The 15,734-nt window shown below is 44.8% G+C and overlaps 1 protein-coding gene across 8 annotated transcripts in view; it reads right to left on the reverse strand.

Moving 5' to 3' along the window:
• MGLL (monoglyceride lipase) overlaps positions 1-15,734 on the reverse strand; it is a 282,792-nt gene that overhangs the window by 6,260 nt on the left and 260,798 nt on the right. For all 8 annotated transcript variants that reach the window (XM_072989545.2, XM_078385255.1, XM_072989547.2 and 5 more), the window contains one exon: positions 2,440-2,655. In XM_072989545.2, coding sequence (XP_072845646.2) covers positions 2,440-2,655 — 216 coding nt within the window. The remainder of the gene's footprint in view (positions 1-2,439; positions 2,656-15,734) is intronic.

Here is a 15,734-nt window from a genome sequence, read left to right on the forward strand (position 1 = left end):
GTCTGTTTATTTTTTCCTTTTAAATGGCAGTTCCTGGCCATTTCTAGAACAGGTATGGCCCACAGTGGGTCTAGGGGCACGAACAAGGTCTGCAGGCCCACCAAGATCATCTATGCGTGGTTTTTTTTAAAAAGGTAAGGGATACAGAAAAGCAGTACCTGGCAAAGGTAACCACATTGCACAACTGGCAATTAATGTGAGGTGTAATGTAGATGGCAGTGTTTCCTCAGACAAAATCAGAAACAGTTCCTCTTGGGTAATGAGAAAAGCTTTACCAAAGGTCCATGCAGTCTAGCCACCTGTTTCTCACAGAAGGCCAGCCCAGCCACATGCCTCCGGGAGAACATGGCAATAATGTACCCTCCTGTTGAACACCAGAAACAGGTATTCACAGGCATACTACCTCTAAATATGGAAGTTCCGTATAGCCGGTGGCAGTTACTGACAGACCTAGCCTGAGTCATTAGGCAATAAGCAATGGAACAACTGGACAGCACAGTAACGAAGGCCAACTATCTTACTGCTTATAAGCAGCATGCTGGTACATACTGATACTGATTACTCCCACGTGCAGCAGGGGTGACTAAAACCAACAATCAAGATTTGCTCTGACGCTTTGCTTAATGTGCTGTCTGGACATGGGAGCTTTCTCTCTGCTGGTTTGTTCATCTCCCAACAAAAATAACCCATGATTTGTTGAGAGTGCAACAAACAAAAAAGGGAAAATTGTATGTGTTAATATGAAACAACAAACAAGTAATGGATGAAAACACTTTATTTAGCTACCCCCTGAGGATGTAAATCTTCACTTGTTTAACTTTTGCAGGTGAGAACAAAATGTTTCAGACGTTTTCTTCCTGCTGGGCAGTATTCTGAGAGATTTTGTGGTTTTTATTTTTATATTTTGGCATTTCTTTACAGAAATGTACAGATGTGTTTTTTTGTTTGTAGATCTGTATTCTGCATGAGAGACTATGTATTTTGTGCAAAATACAAGCTGTTCCCCCCCTCCCAAAAGGAAGGTTATCTTGCCCTCAAAAGGTTCACCCCCCCACCCATATTGTTGCTGACAAAAGAAGTGCTAGTTGTTTCACTTTTGAGTAGCCATGGAAAATCTGGCAGAAGATTTTTCCCATCAGGTATTTCAATATCCTGAAACACTGTTTCTCACTGAAGATGTGAACATCTGCTAGTATTACTCCTGTGACTAGTGGGAGTTCATAACATGACAATACATATTTTATTTCCCTTGTCTGAAGGGCCACTTAAGAAACTGTGGCAACTTATCGACCATTCCTTTTAAGACACAGCAAAGAATTTAAAAAAAATCTTTACAAGTCATGCAGTATTCTAGAGTCGGGGGATGGGGACACAATATTAAGCCACTTCATGGTATCAGAAGTTCAAAATAGAAGGACGTGGATCAAATAACCTGTTTGTTGTTGTTTAGTCGTGTCCGACTCTTCGTGGCCCCATGGACCAGAGCACGCCAGGCCCTCCTGTCTTCCACTGCCTCCCGGAGTTGGGTCAAATTCAGCTCTAATATTTGATGATTGGCATATTGCATTTCCACCTGACCCCAAGTACTGGTATGACCCCCATACCAGCATGCTCCAAAATGAAAAGTGTAGATTTATTTATTTATTTAAGAAGGGAGCCTTTTAAGTATTCATGTCTCCCTGGGTCTCATGGTTTTAGCTCCTGTCCATGGGGACTCAAGTCAGCTCCTCATATAGTCTTATGTCATGCCTGGCAATTTCCCAGATACTACTTTCTCTACCATAAAGGTAAAAACATGTGTTTTCACCTGCCCCATGAATTCATGGCTATGGATGAATCCAGTGGTACACAGGGATGATTTTATCATGTTCTGATAATGTGAAGCACAATGAGAGATGCCATGGCCATGCTCTGTATAACTGCTTGCCTACACTATATTCAGTTTCATTTGGTTCTCACATATGATCTGGAGTTGAATTCATGCACTAGTATTAACATATAGATTTCCTGCATCTTCTTGAAATGAGCAGATGTGGGATCGCCTTGTGTGAACTTAGAGAACTGGGGTCTGAGTTCAAACAGCCCATGTTCTCTGCTGATTTAGGTCATTATCTGACCACACTTCTGTCAGTATTACATCTGTTGAAATCAATGGGGTTCACTTCAAAGTAAAAAGTGGTTCGGGATTTTGAAGTTTTTTTAAAAAAGAGCCTGAGGGGTCTTATTACTGATAATCCCTGAGAAACTCATTTAGATCTGTGGAAAACACATTGGTATAGATATCCAGGCATGCCTTTTATTGGGGGGTAAGATCTCACTTTGCACTGCCTTACATCTGCTGGAAAGCAGCCCTGTTATATCACTGAATGGCCCACGATGCAATAAACAACAATCCCTTGATCCCACTCCCTTGATTCCCCTCTTCAAGTCAAAAAAGACCTTGAGTGTTTTATCCTGGCTTGAGGCGGTATCCATGAGCAAATAAGAGCCTTTGATATCGCAGAGTTTATCAGGAGAGCCATGGAGCACGAAGATGGGAAGAGTCAGTTTGGGGAGAGAGCGCTCTATTTTGGCGATGGCATTGAGCAGCTGGATGACAAAGGACACTTTCATGCCGCCATGGTAGACCAGAGGGTCTGTGGTGTAAGATTCAACCTGTTGGAATAACACAACATTACAGAAAGATGAGTATGTTTTGTGTCATCTTAGAGGCTAACAAATTTTATCTGCCATATAAACTCTCCTGCAAGCCTGCTTCTTTAGATGCCCTTAGAAAGCTGTGCTCAAAGCTGCTCACAGCACACACAGTGTCACTGATGGAACCGACATTTTCAACAAGAATCATTATAATTCACGCGGCCCCCACGCTGGGCACCTTTAAAACCCAATTAAAAACATGGCTGTTTATTCAGGCCTTCCCTCCAGCCAACTCTTGATTTTTTCTTACTTTTCCTTTTTATCTTTACTGCTGTTCTTGTTTGATTATTATGTATTTGTCTATGTTTTATTTGATTTTATATTTGGAAGCTGCCTAGAGTGGTCCGGTGGGCCAGATAGGCGGGGTATAAATAAATAAATAAATAAATAAATAAATAAATAAATAAATAAACAAACAAATAAACAAACAAACAAACAAACAAACAAACATTAAAAAAATCTGAGCTCTAAGTAAAATAACGGTATCTTTTTAGTCATATTATTAATCTAACTAATAACAAGAACTTCAATACCACTATCAGTAAGAGGTCCTCTACCCTTCAGCTGTCACCTGCTGGCAGGTGAAGCAGGAGTGAGCAGCAGCATTGAGACAGATGGTATGTGGAGCCATTCTGCTGACAGACCCTCCACCTATCTCCTGCCTCTTTTTTGGTCCTTACACCAATGGCATGATGGAGCCCATCTTGCCAAAGCAGCAGCAAAAAATGCTTGTGTGAACTTATAGAACCGGGGTCATTCACATTTGCAAGAGTTGGCCCAGGACAAGAAGGTGGCCCTTCTCCAGTCCGTATGCTGAAGATGAGGAGGCTAGCAATATAGCTATGGTATTTTGATGACCCCCAGGACTGTTACCTCTCACTACATCTAAAAGGAACTTACTGCAGGTAACAATGGTTACTCTAGTACTGTAAGTTATATCCAAAGTAGCTTGAAGGTCAGGCTGGGCACAAAACTGTTGTTGTTGTTACAGGTGCAAGGCTGTTAGTGTTGCTGTGTCTTTTGTCAGAAAACTTTTCCTACCAGTTTCACAAGGCAGGCAGGCAGGCATCAAGACATTCCTTTCATGGTGTCTCCTTATTTGCACCCCCCTCCCTCTCTTCTGTTTCCCAATTTGTTTCTAGAGAAAGCCTTGATTTAGAACATGGATGTGCAGGGTATGAATAAAAAGTAAAAGAAAAAAAGGGCCAGAGGGGAACATCTCCTGTAGCTGCCAAAGCAATCGCAGACGTGGATTTCAAGAAACTTTTCGTTTGGATTTTTCATAATATGTTCTCATTTTCAAGGCTGGTGCACCTCCCCCTCCCTGCCATGTGGATCCTAGGAGTGGAAATCTGACCACAGACACTCTAAAGATGACCACCTCAAATCAGAAAGATGGGTCTTCCCACACACGTACTTCAACGAAGGAGGAAACTCTGGCTAATGGAAAAACCAAGACAAATGTGCGTAATTGTGTCAGCTAACTCTGCCACAGCAGCCTCCCGCTTGGGTGTGGTCTGCCATTTAAATCCAAGGCTCATTTGCCTCCCCCTCCCCTTCCAATCTAAACAAAAGGGCTGACTTCCTCTGGCTACTTAGCAACTGGCTGCAGAGTCAGAACTGCCAAGTTGTTTGTTTGGTGCTGTGTCACACACGGTACCAGGCGAAGGCAACACAGCTTCACGTTGCTTCTTTTACTAAAAGGCAACAGATGAAGGATTATTGGGGGAAGAATAAAATCACAAAGGAGTGGGTGGCTGGATTGACAGACATTCTCTTCCCGCAGAGTAAAATAATGTAGATAAATTTGTATGATGTACCCTCTTCACCACCCCCAGGCAAAGCCACAAATGCCACGTGATGGCCTAAGTATTTTTTCCCCTTTGCTTGTTTTTTTCCTCCCCAATCCTGTTTTATGCTGGTTTTTCTTTTTTTAATCCAGAAAAATGGAAGAATCATCTAACACAGAACCATAACAACAAACAAAGACTTATTGGGAAGATAATGATCAGGGCACATGATGTAACTATCCAGCATGGGCCATATCTCAGTGGAAAAACAGAAGAATAGGCAGAAATGAGGGCTTTCACTTCAACTTCTGATTCCTACAAAAGTGAAAACCTTTGAAACTTTCATCAAGGTGATTCACATCACTGTCTTTTGGGGAAAGCACTAAGAAACTGCTTTTCGTAAGCAGGAAGAAAAACTAGGGACACTTTAAAAGTCTTTCTTTTTGTATACTTGCATTTCTGCATTCATTGTTGAACACACCTTTCTTGTCTCCATTTATATTCCATCAGGTAATGCAGCTCAGTTTTCCTTTCTTAGCTTACAACTACACAGCAAGAAAAATGCAAAGTGATTCACTGTGTATTCACACCTTGGAAGCTCGGTTTCTCTGGGTGAATTCAATCCTTGCACGTGGATGCAAGTATCACTCAGAACGACATATTATGCCTTAAAGTGACCCTGTTTAGGATGATCCAGGCAGCTACAATTTGGCCATCTAGTTGCATTCCTACTGCCAGTCAAGACAGATAACAGTGCAGCAAATGGCCAAATAACCCAAATCTGTATAAGGCAATTCACTGTCTCTCTATATTCTCACCATGCTGAGGATGTCTAAAACATAACAGTAACCTTGAAGGCCCAAACCAGATTTCTTCTGGTACCCTGTCTCCAACAATGAGCTTAGGAAGCTTTCAAGGAGGGAATTAAGGTGACAGGTGTGGGGAACCTTAGGCCCTGGGACAAAGTCCAGCCAAGCCCTTTGCCCCCACGAGACTATGATTTTCCCCCCATGCACCCCTCACATTGAAAAGATGGAAATCTTAAGGTATTCTCGAAGGCTTTCACAGTCGGGATCTGATGGTTGTTGTGGGTTTTTCGGGCTCTTTGGCCGTGTTCTGAAGGTCGTTTTTTCTGACGTTTTGCCAGTCTCCATGGCTAGCATCTTCAGAGGACTGGAGTAGGAACTCTGTCAATGCTCTGTTGCTGTTTGTTACATAGCTGAGTATTTATAGCTGTGGGAACAGGTTTTATCCTTTTCAGGAGATAGGGTGATGATGGTGATCAGCTAACCGGAAAAATCAGCAGTAGCTGAACATGCCCTAAAACAAGCTGGACATGAAATTCTATTTCAAAATACTGAAGTACTGGACAACACCAGCAACCATTATGTTAGACTGCACAGGGAAGCCACTGAAATCCATAAACACCAGCAGAGCTTCAACAAAAAAGAGGAAAGTCTAAAACTGAACTAGGCCTGGCTCCCAGCATTGAAAAATACAGCCTGCAAAAGGTCAACAAACTCTACCCAGCCACAAGGACCAAGGATCATTGCACAAAAAAGACGAGCTAAAGACATCCATCAACCACAGTGACAGATAATCTCTTCCCCCTTATCACAACAATACATCCACAACAAAAACACGCTGATCACTCACTCACCACTGGAATGTGGTCCCTAATAACATCTTTGAAGTGGAATCAGATCCTCAGACAGAAAGAGGTTCTTCACCCTAGCACCCTAACCCTTAAAACATTTGTTCCTGCTATACATAAACATTCAGGCCCCGGAGACTCAGAACCAGACCATCCCCATAGGCATCCTTCAGTCTCAAGAGACTATGGTAACATGCTCTGAATCGAGGAGTGTCCTCTCCAGAGCATGAAGCCCGGGTAAGGTAATATGGAGGATAGGCTGTTACCCAAGCAGCAGATCCCCCCTCTCCACATTGCTGAAATGATCCAATGGAAAGGCAAGAGCCAATACAACTGGTTCCAGCAATGTCGCAGGAGTTGGCAGAACGACACATGCTGCCTTCGGGACTCCAGCTCCGGATTTTGCCTCGAGGTTAACTCCTGAAGCCTTTTCCATGAATGGATATAGCCACAAGGCAGTGGAGGTTTGAAATCGGAGTTTTCCTTCTCCTAGATGGGCTGCCTTCCATGGCTGATGAGCCCCACCTACCCGGCCTGCTCTTTAATAGTGCAAAAGTATGATCTAATCCTTAAAACTTTCCAGACTCCCAGGCTTATGCAAATCTAATTGGCTTTCCTATTTACCATATTAAGGCCAGATACAAAATTTGAGAATTTTGCGCGCCGTTAGGCGCGCGGTCCTGGGAAACGCTCTTATAAAGCAGGAAGTCCCACCCCTAGGCCCCACCCCCAGGCCATGTGCTCAGGAGACAAAAGGAAATCCCAGGAAAAAAAAAACTCAGCATGGCATCCATGCAAACAGACCTGGCCTTCGCCCTCAGCCCAGCTTCCTAGGGAAAAGGGTCCTGGGTCCTGGGAAACGCTCTTATAAAGCAGGAAGTCCCACCCCTAGGCCCCACCCCCAGGCCATGTGCTCAGGAGACAAAAGGAAATCCCAGGAAAAAAAAAACTCAGCATGGCATCCATGCAAACAGACCTGGCCTTCGCCCTCAGCCCAGCCTCCTAGGGAAAAGGGTCCTGGGTCCTGGGAAACGCTCTTATAAAGCAGGAAGTCCCACCCCTAGGCCCCACCCCCAGGCCATGTGCTCAGGAGACAAAAGGAAATCCCAGGAAAAAAAAAACTCAGCATGGCATCCATGCAAACAGACCTGGCCTTCGCCCTCAGCCCAGCCTCCTAGGGAAAAGGGTCCTGGGTCCTGGGAAACGCTCTTATAAAGCAGGAAGTCCCACCCCTAGGCCCCATCCCCAGGCCATGTGCTCAGGAGACAAAAGGAAATCCCAGGAAAAAAAAAAACTCAGCATGGCATCCATGCAAACAGACCTGGCCTTCGCCCTCAGCCCAGCTTCCTAGGGAAAAGGGTCCTGGGTCCTGGGAAACGCTCTTATAAAGCAGGAAGTCCCACCCCTAGGCCCCACCCCCAGGCCATGTGCTCAGGAGACAAAAGGAAATCCCAGGAAAAAAAAAACTCAGCATGGCATCCATGCAAACAGACCTGGCCTTCGCCCTCAGCCCAGCCTCCTAGGGAAAAGGGTCCTGGGTCCTGGGAAACGCTCTTATAAAGCAGGAAGTCCCACCCCTAGGCCCCATCCCCAGGCCATGTGCTCAGGAGACAAAAGGAAATCCCAGGAAAAAAAAAAAACTCAGCATGGCATCCATGCAAACAGACCTGGCCTTCGCCCTCAGCCCAGCTTCCTAGGGAAAAGGGTCCTGGGTCCTGGGAAACGCTCTTATAAAGCAGGAAGTCTCACCCCTAGGCCCCACCCCCAGCCCATGTGCTCAGGAGACAAAAGGAAATCCCAGGAAAAAAAAAAACTCAGCATGGCATCCATGCAAACAGACCTGGCCTTCGCCCTCAGCCCAGCTTCCTAGGGAAAAGGGTCCTGGGTCCTGGGAAACGCTCTTATAAAGCAGGAAGTCCCACCCCTAGGCCCCACCCCCAGGCCATGTGCTCAGGAGACAAAAGGAAATCCCAGGAAAAAAAAACCAGAACCAGAACCAGACACTGCCTTCCAAATTATATATACTGCTAAAAAGAAGAAACCACAGGATAACAAGGAGTGGGGCTTTTTTGTGTGGACTCCATTCCTGACACTTAGATGGAGAAAAAAACCAACCAACTCTGGGCTCAGAATTCTAACAATTTGCCTTTATTATAACAGACTGTAGTTGGTGGCCCTGTGAATCCAGCAAAAAGCAACAACAACAACATAACCAGTTCTAAAAGCCAAGTAGCTGGTGATATCTGTTTTATTTGTAGTCTGTTTCCTAGTACAGTAATTTCACAGCAGCAGCATAGTGAGCTGGCACTCAAAACAAAGACTCCACAATGACCGTTGCATGTTTCTTCGGGCTACTCATCACCTCAGTAATGACCAAAAAAATATACATGAATTCATGCTGGTTTAAAGTACCCTATTACCATATTTTCTATTTCGATGCTTCCCTGATTTCTTTTTATATCTCTGAATCCTCCTTTGTGTTTTCCTCTGGGAGTGATAATACCTCCCTAGGATTATATGTCTTCTTGGCCTAGAATTGCTAATGATAAGTCTTAGACGTAGAGCTTATAGAGAACTTCAGACTTCTCATAGTGTTTCTCACACATTATCTCTCACAAACAATGGTGTAATACAGGTCACTATTATTATCCCCAGGCATGATTTCAACCAGGAATTCTCAAGGCTGCAACTAGTCTTGCAGCTTCTACCAGCTCTCACAGCACTGCCGCTGTTGTTTGTCCAAAATTTATATCAGGAATAGCTGTACCTCAGAGATTTTTTTTACTGTTTCACCTTTTGTTAAAATATAGCTATTCTATATCTGAGATCCAGTCTGGTGAAGTGGACACAGATGAGGAGATATGGGTTCCAATCCCTGCTCAGCTATGGAAATTCATTGGGGGAGGGGTGGTACTGAGAAAACTACTCCTTAAATATCTCACATAAATTGTAATCCCTATTAGGGTTACTCTAAGTCAAGTCATTACTACAGTCAGAAGCAGTCCAATGGTGCTTCGCGAGTAGAAAGATCAGCCAAAAGGATCCTGTCTTTGCCTAAAGGACACGCAAAGGTGTTCACAGTTTTCACAGTCTCCAGGGAGGCTCCTTCCATGTCTCAACAGCACATACTATATACTTTTACATCTATTCTATTGTACCATAAACACTTAATGCGTCAAAAGCTTGACCTGCAGGCATCCAATAGGGATGTGCTATTCTTTCTTTTTTACTGATTCCAACTCCCAGAGTTCTCCAAGAATTCCCCAGGGAGAATTCTGATTGTTCACACTTATGGCCATCTATATTTCCATCACCTGGACCAGGGCCTATCTCTAAGGGTGCATGGCTATCCTGGGCCTTATTTCCTTCTGTTAATGTATAAAACAGGAAAAGATGCCTCCTGGGAGTTGTAGGCTTGGTGCCCTCTATAAAGGGTGCCTCTTGAAGAACCGCCACCCAAAGGAAGTAGCAACTGTTCTATGTTTTAAGAAGACCTTTCTTCTTAGAGAATTCTGGGAACTGATTGTGACAAACCCAGACCTACTGGAGGATGCCACACTTTCACTAAGCTGCCACCAACCATTCCCTATAAGAAGTCACACAGACCAGGGATGGATTTTTAACAAATAAAAGAACAAGGTTTATTTACATAACACACAGGGAAAATAAAATGATCAAATGAATAAGATACAGTAACGTGGCTTAGTCTCAATCATACATACACTAGTTTGGTTCACACAGAACGCATTTAACTAAAGCACAGACCCTGAACCTATCAGTTCTGGCTAACCCTACAGACACCTGAACCTATCAGGTTGGTACTGACTGACACACAGTAGTACCCTGTCTGACACACAGACTCCCACTCAAGCTTCTTCTCTCAGCTCTTCTCCAGCTTCTCTGCTGCTTCTCCACACAGGCTTCACATATATATACAGTACAGCCCCTCCTCCTGATGTCCCGCCTTCCACTCCCCATAGGATGGAACTTTCCCTCCAACCCATGACAGACAGGTAACATCAGTGCTGTATGTAACACCTCCCCTCTTTATAAGTTGTTTTGTAGGGGGAAAGCTAAGGTGCTTTTCACCAAAAAAACAACCTGAATCCAAAACATACAAAACCAGTTATACATTCAATATCATACTTACTTATACTTACACTCTAAGTTAAACATTTACCATTTACAATACATCAAGTTACCTTTATTCATACAAACCAACATGTTTAATAAACAGACACATTTGACTTTTTGTCATCAAAATATATACATAGTCCATGTTTCTTTCGCCGTCTTCATTCTTCGGGTCTTCTTGACAAGGCGTCAGCAACACAGTTCACTGACCCTCTGACCACCTTCACTTCAAAGTCATAGTCTTGCAGGTTTAAAGCCCACCTCATAAGTTTGCTATTGTGGGTTTTCATTGTCTTTAACCATTGCAGTGGTGAATGGTCAGTGCACAGAATAAAATGTCTTCCCCAGATGTAAGGCTTGGCCTTCTGGATCGCGTAGACTATGGCCAGGCACTCCTTCTCCACGGTTGCCAAATGTCTCTCGCCTTTCTGGAGTTTCCTACTCAGGTAGGACACTGGATGCTGGTCACCATTTTCATCCTCCTGGCAAAGAACTGCTCCTACCCCGCTGTTAGACGCATCGGTGTAGATGATGAACTCCCGGTCGAAGTCTGGAGCACGCAGCACTGGATAGTTGATGAGGGCCTCCTTCAACCTCTGGAACGCCTCCTCACAGTCGCTGGTCCACGGGATGCGGTCATCAGTCTTCTTCCTCGTCAGATCGGTCAGCGGAGCCGCAATCTCGCTAAACCTCGGGATGAACTTTCTGTAGTAGCCCACCAACCCAAGAAATGATTTGACCTTTTTCTTGGTGTTGGGTCTAGGCCAATCACGAACTGCTTCTATCTTGGCCTCTAGGGGTTTGATCACTCCTCCCTCTACTATGTGACCCAAGTATTTTATTTCTGGGCTACCCAGCTGCAGTTTGTTCTCTCTGCAGGGCCTAGGCCAAAGCACTCCCTCCCCTGGGTCAAAGTGCCTCTCCCTGCCTTCCTGGTCATCCCAAGCTTTCTTTCTGACCTTGTGAGCTTGCAGGGTCTCTGCTGCTAGCTCTAGGTTTCTCTTTAGGTCATTCCTTAAAGAGTCTATATATGTCACAACGTCTTGTGGGTCATCCTGGGTGATCTGCTCCCAATTTTGTTTGATCAAATCAAGGGGCCCTTTCACCCTTCTCCCAAATAAAAGTTCAAACGGACTGAACCCGGTACTGGCTTGTGGCACTGATCGATAAGCAAACAAAAGGGATTGCAGCTTCTGGTCCCAATTGTTTGGATTCTCTGCCAAGTAAGCCCTAATCATGCGCATTAGAGTCTCATTGAACTTCTCAGTTAACCCATTACTTTCAGGGTGATAGGCAGTGGTTTCCTTGTGTTTAATTCCACAGATTTGCCATAACCGTTTCATGAGCTTCGATGTGAACGATGCGCCCAAATCTGTGATTATTTCAGAGGCAAATCCCATCCTGGACATATACCCCACCAAGGCATCTGCCACTGTGTTAGTTTCAATGTTAGACAAGGGTATGGCTTCAGGGTACCTCGTGGCATGGTCCACAATGGTGAGAATGAACCTGTTCCCCCTCTTTGTGGCCTTGGGCAAAGGTCCCACAATATCCACCCCTATGCATTTGAACGGAGTGTCAATCACAGGCAAAGGGCACAACTTTGCTTTGGTCCTGTCACGATTATTCCCCTGCCGCTGACACACATCACATTTTTTACAGAACTCCCTGATCTGCTTCCCTATGTCAGGCCAGTAAAAATTCTGTGTGATTCTCTGCTGTGTCTTGTTCACCCCTAAGTGCGCAGCAAACATGTCAGAGTGCCCCCTTTGTAAGATCATGGGGCGATACTTTTCAGGTACCACTAGCTGACTTCTGATCCCATCTCCCCCTTTTGAGATATTCCTCAGGGTCTCTCTATATAAAATCCCCTTTTTCTCTAGGAATCTCACTGGGGTTTCAGGTGTTAGCTGGGCGTCTGTCACCTGTTCAAAACACTTTTGGAGAGTGGCGTCCGCCTTTTGCTCTTGGCCAAATCGGCTGTCTGTGGTTAAGGTTTCCACCACAGCCTCGGAACTCCCCTCTGCTTCCGTCTCGGGCTCATCAGTACCCCCCTGAACTGTCCCCGTGGTGGCTTGTGAGCGTGTAATCACTAGCACCCGTTTCACATGTTCAGCCAGGTCATTTCCCACGAGCACGGCTGCTGGCAGAGTCGATGAAATCGCTAGCCGCCAAACTCCCCTCCAGCCTTGAAAGCTCACAGGTACCTCCGCTACTGGCAGTGAGATCACCTGTCCCTCAATCCCTGCCACCTTTATGCTCTCATTCGGGATTATATACTCCCTAGGAATAATATCTGGATGGCACAGGGTCACCTGGGAACAAGTATCCCTTAACCCCCGATACTGATGGTCAAGTATTCCTACGTCCACCCCTGCTGTTTCAAACAACTGTGAATCTGTTCTCACAAGTAAGCAGTGCCTGACCTCCACAAGAGGACCATTTTCCTCAGCCTGATCAGCAGATGTAACTGTTCCAGATTGAGTAGCCATGGCAACAGGCTCCCTCAGTGACAAGGAGCTTTGCTCTTTCTGGACACAGAACACAGCTTTTGGCTTGGTTCCACTCGAATCATGAGGCACATTTCCTTTTAACTGCTTTAATTTCTCACACTCTGAGATTAGATGGCCCTTTCCTTGACAGAAATAACATTTTCTGGTGTATTTTGAGTCTTTCTCATCTTGTTTTGGTTTTCCCTCCAAAATCTGAGGTCTTGGTTTCGTGTCTGAGGGCTTCCCTTCACCATGGGTCCCTCCCCCTTGCTGGTTTCTTCCTGGTCCCTGAGAGTACTTGCTGTAGGTTTCTTTGGGTTTACCTATCGATTTCCCCTCAGCACCTAAGGGCTTTCTTATTTGGGAAATGAAATCTGCGATCTCGGCCGCCTCCGCCACAGATTTCAGTTTCCTTTCCCTCACCTGGAACTTCAGTTCCCCATGCAGGACTGAATAGAACTGTTCCAGCGCTATCAAGTCTTTGAGCTGCTGGAAGGTCTCTGTTCCCTCCTGAGATAGCCATTTCTCTAGCAGCCTCACCAGTTGGGCCCCCACTTGGGTAAAAGTCTGCTCTGGTTTCTTTGTGAGGGACCTGAATCTTTGCCTCAGCTGTTCCGCATTTATCCCATGTCTGGCAAACACCAGTTTTTTAAACTCAGCGAAATCTTTTAGCAGCTCCTCTGGCATCTCTGCATAGACTTCTGCCAGGCTGCCACTGATTAAAGATCGCATAATGGTCATCTTCTCAGTTTCCCTTACTGAGAAGTCCACAAACGCTCTCTCCACTAGGGAAAAGAACACCTCAGGGCAATCTCCCTTGTGGTATACAGGGAATTTCTTCAGGTCAGTTTTAGACAATTGGCCTCCCTCAGAATCCCTATTGTTATTATTGTTCTGATTCATCAGTTCCAATTTTCTCAACTCAAACGCCATCCTTTCTTTTTCCAGAGCAATTTTCTCTCTCTCCCTCGCCATTTCCATTCTCTCTCTCTCTAATCTTTCTTCTTTCTCCATTTTCTCTATTTCAAATTGTCTTTGCCTTTCCCTTTCCTGCATTTTTTCTCTCTCTAATCTTTCCTCCACTTCAAATTGCCTCATCCTCAGTTCACGCTGTTGGGCTATGAGCATTTTCCTGAGTTCTGGGTTCTGTTCTCCCGTGCTGTCACCCTGCACTGAGCCAAATTCATCCTCAGAACCTTGGTCTACCTGGGGGTCTTTCACTTCACCCATTTCTGCCATTTGGCTTCGAGTCAAGGGCATAATCCCCCCCCCAGAACAGGCTGCTTTCAAAAGTCAAGCCTCAAAATAAAGCGACCACTTTTTTTTTCTTTTGCCTCAGAACCAGCTTTCTATAGATTGCTGCTGTTCTTCAGCACTAACTTGCAACTGTAGCCAGCCAGAGTCCACCCCCCTCTGCTAGGCCTCTCAGCAGACAGGCTAGATCACTGCTACTTTACACAGTTTTGCCTCAGCTTTTTCCCGCCAAAACAGGTTGCCTCAGAGCTCCCTAATCTAGTCTCCCCAGTTGGCACGTTCTTCCACTAGCGCACCTCCCCGTGAGGTACGCCTAGAAGATTACCTACGCGCCCTCAGATTGTCCCTGACTAGACCCCCCTTGCTCTGGGCACACTTGCCAAGGCTTTGCTGGACCACTGGACAACTGGACCAGTCGTATCCCACACGCTGGACACCAATCAATGTGACAAACCCAGACCTACTGGAGGATGCCACACTTTCACTAAGCTGCCACCAACCATTCCCTATAAGAAGTCACACAGACCAGGGATGGATTTTTAACAAATAAAAGAACAAGGTTTATTTACATAACACACAGGGAAAATAAAATGATCAAATGAATAAGATACAGTAACGTGGCTTAGTCTCAATCATACATACACTAGTTTGGTTCACACAGAACGCATTTAACTAAAGCACAGACCCTGAACCTATCAGTTCTGGCTAACCCTACAGACACCTGAACCTATCAGGCTGGTACTGACTGACACACAGTAGTACCCTGTCTGACACACAGACTCCCACTCAAGCTTCTTCTCTCAGCTCTTCTCCAGCTTCTCTGCTGCTTCTCCACACAGGCTTCACATATATATACAGTACAGCCCCTCCTCCTGATGTCCCGCCTTCCACTCCCCATAGGATGGAACTTTCCCTCCAACCCATGACAGACAGGTAACATCAGTGCTGTATGTAACACTGATGTTATAGAATACAGAACGTATAGGATGTTCTGAACTGAATGTTCAACAGCCGTCCCACAAAAGCTGGTATTTGTGTTTTGCCTCTAATGCTGGAAAACAGGATAAAGGGTTTTTTTTATTCAGCCCATAGTAACCACTGGTGCCATAGCTATCTGGAAAGTGTTTTCATAACATTTCCTATTTCTAGTTCTCAAAGTAAATACAAAGAAGTGGGCAGCCTAATATATTAATATACTGGTTTTATGTGTTTTTTAAATACAAAGGCAGGTATAATTGACAATGATGTACATGTAGGTGTAGCTGGTTCTCGAGTCTGCATGACCCCTAGCATTATGTAATTACTCATGCAAGGGCTGACATATATTCCATGACAATCCTGCATCATGTTCTAATTGCTTTAAAGTTCGAAGTGGTGAGATTAAACATATGGATGGGTGTTTATAGTTAAAAAGTGATTATGTAGTACAATAAATTAAAATGATAATATCTAATATGTGACACCACTGGGAGCTATTCGCTACTTTGATTCCATGGGGTAAGCATATTGTTTACAATCATCCTTCAAAATGAAGAAGGGATATATGGACATACGGATCCTTTTCTGGCTTAGTATGTCCACTCTCAGGTTTAGTGTAATCAGCTTTTCAGTGATTCCTTCCTTCCTTCACACACACACACACACACACACACACCAGTGTGGGATGGAGACTTGGTTGTGAATTCCAAACTGCACTGTAATGCTTGCCCAGAT

The sequence above is a fragment of the Pogona vitticeps genome, chromosome 2, assembly GCF_051106095.1.
Source record: "Pogona vitticeps strain Pit_001003342236 chromosome 2, PviZW2.1, whole genome shotgun sequence".
NCBI classification, from domain to species: Eukaryota; Metazoa; Chordata; class Lepidosauria; order Squamata; family Agamidae; genus Pogona; species Pogona vitticeps.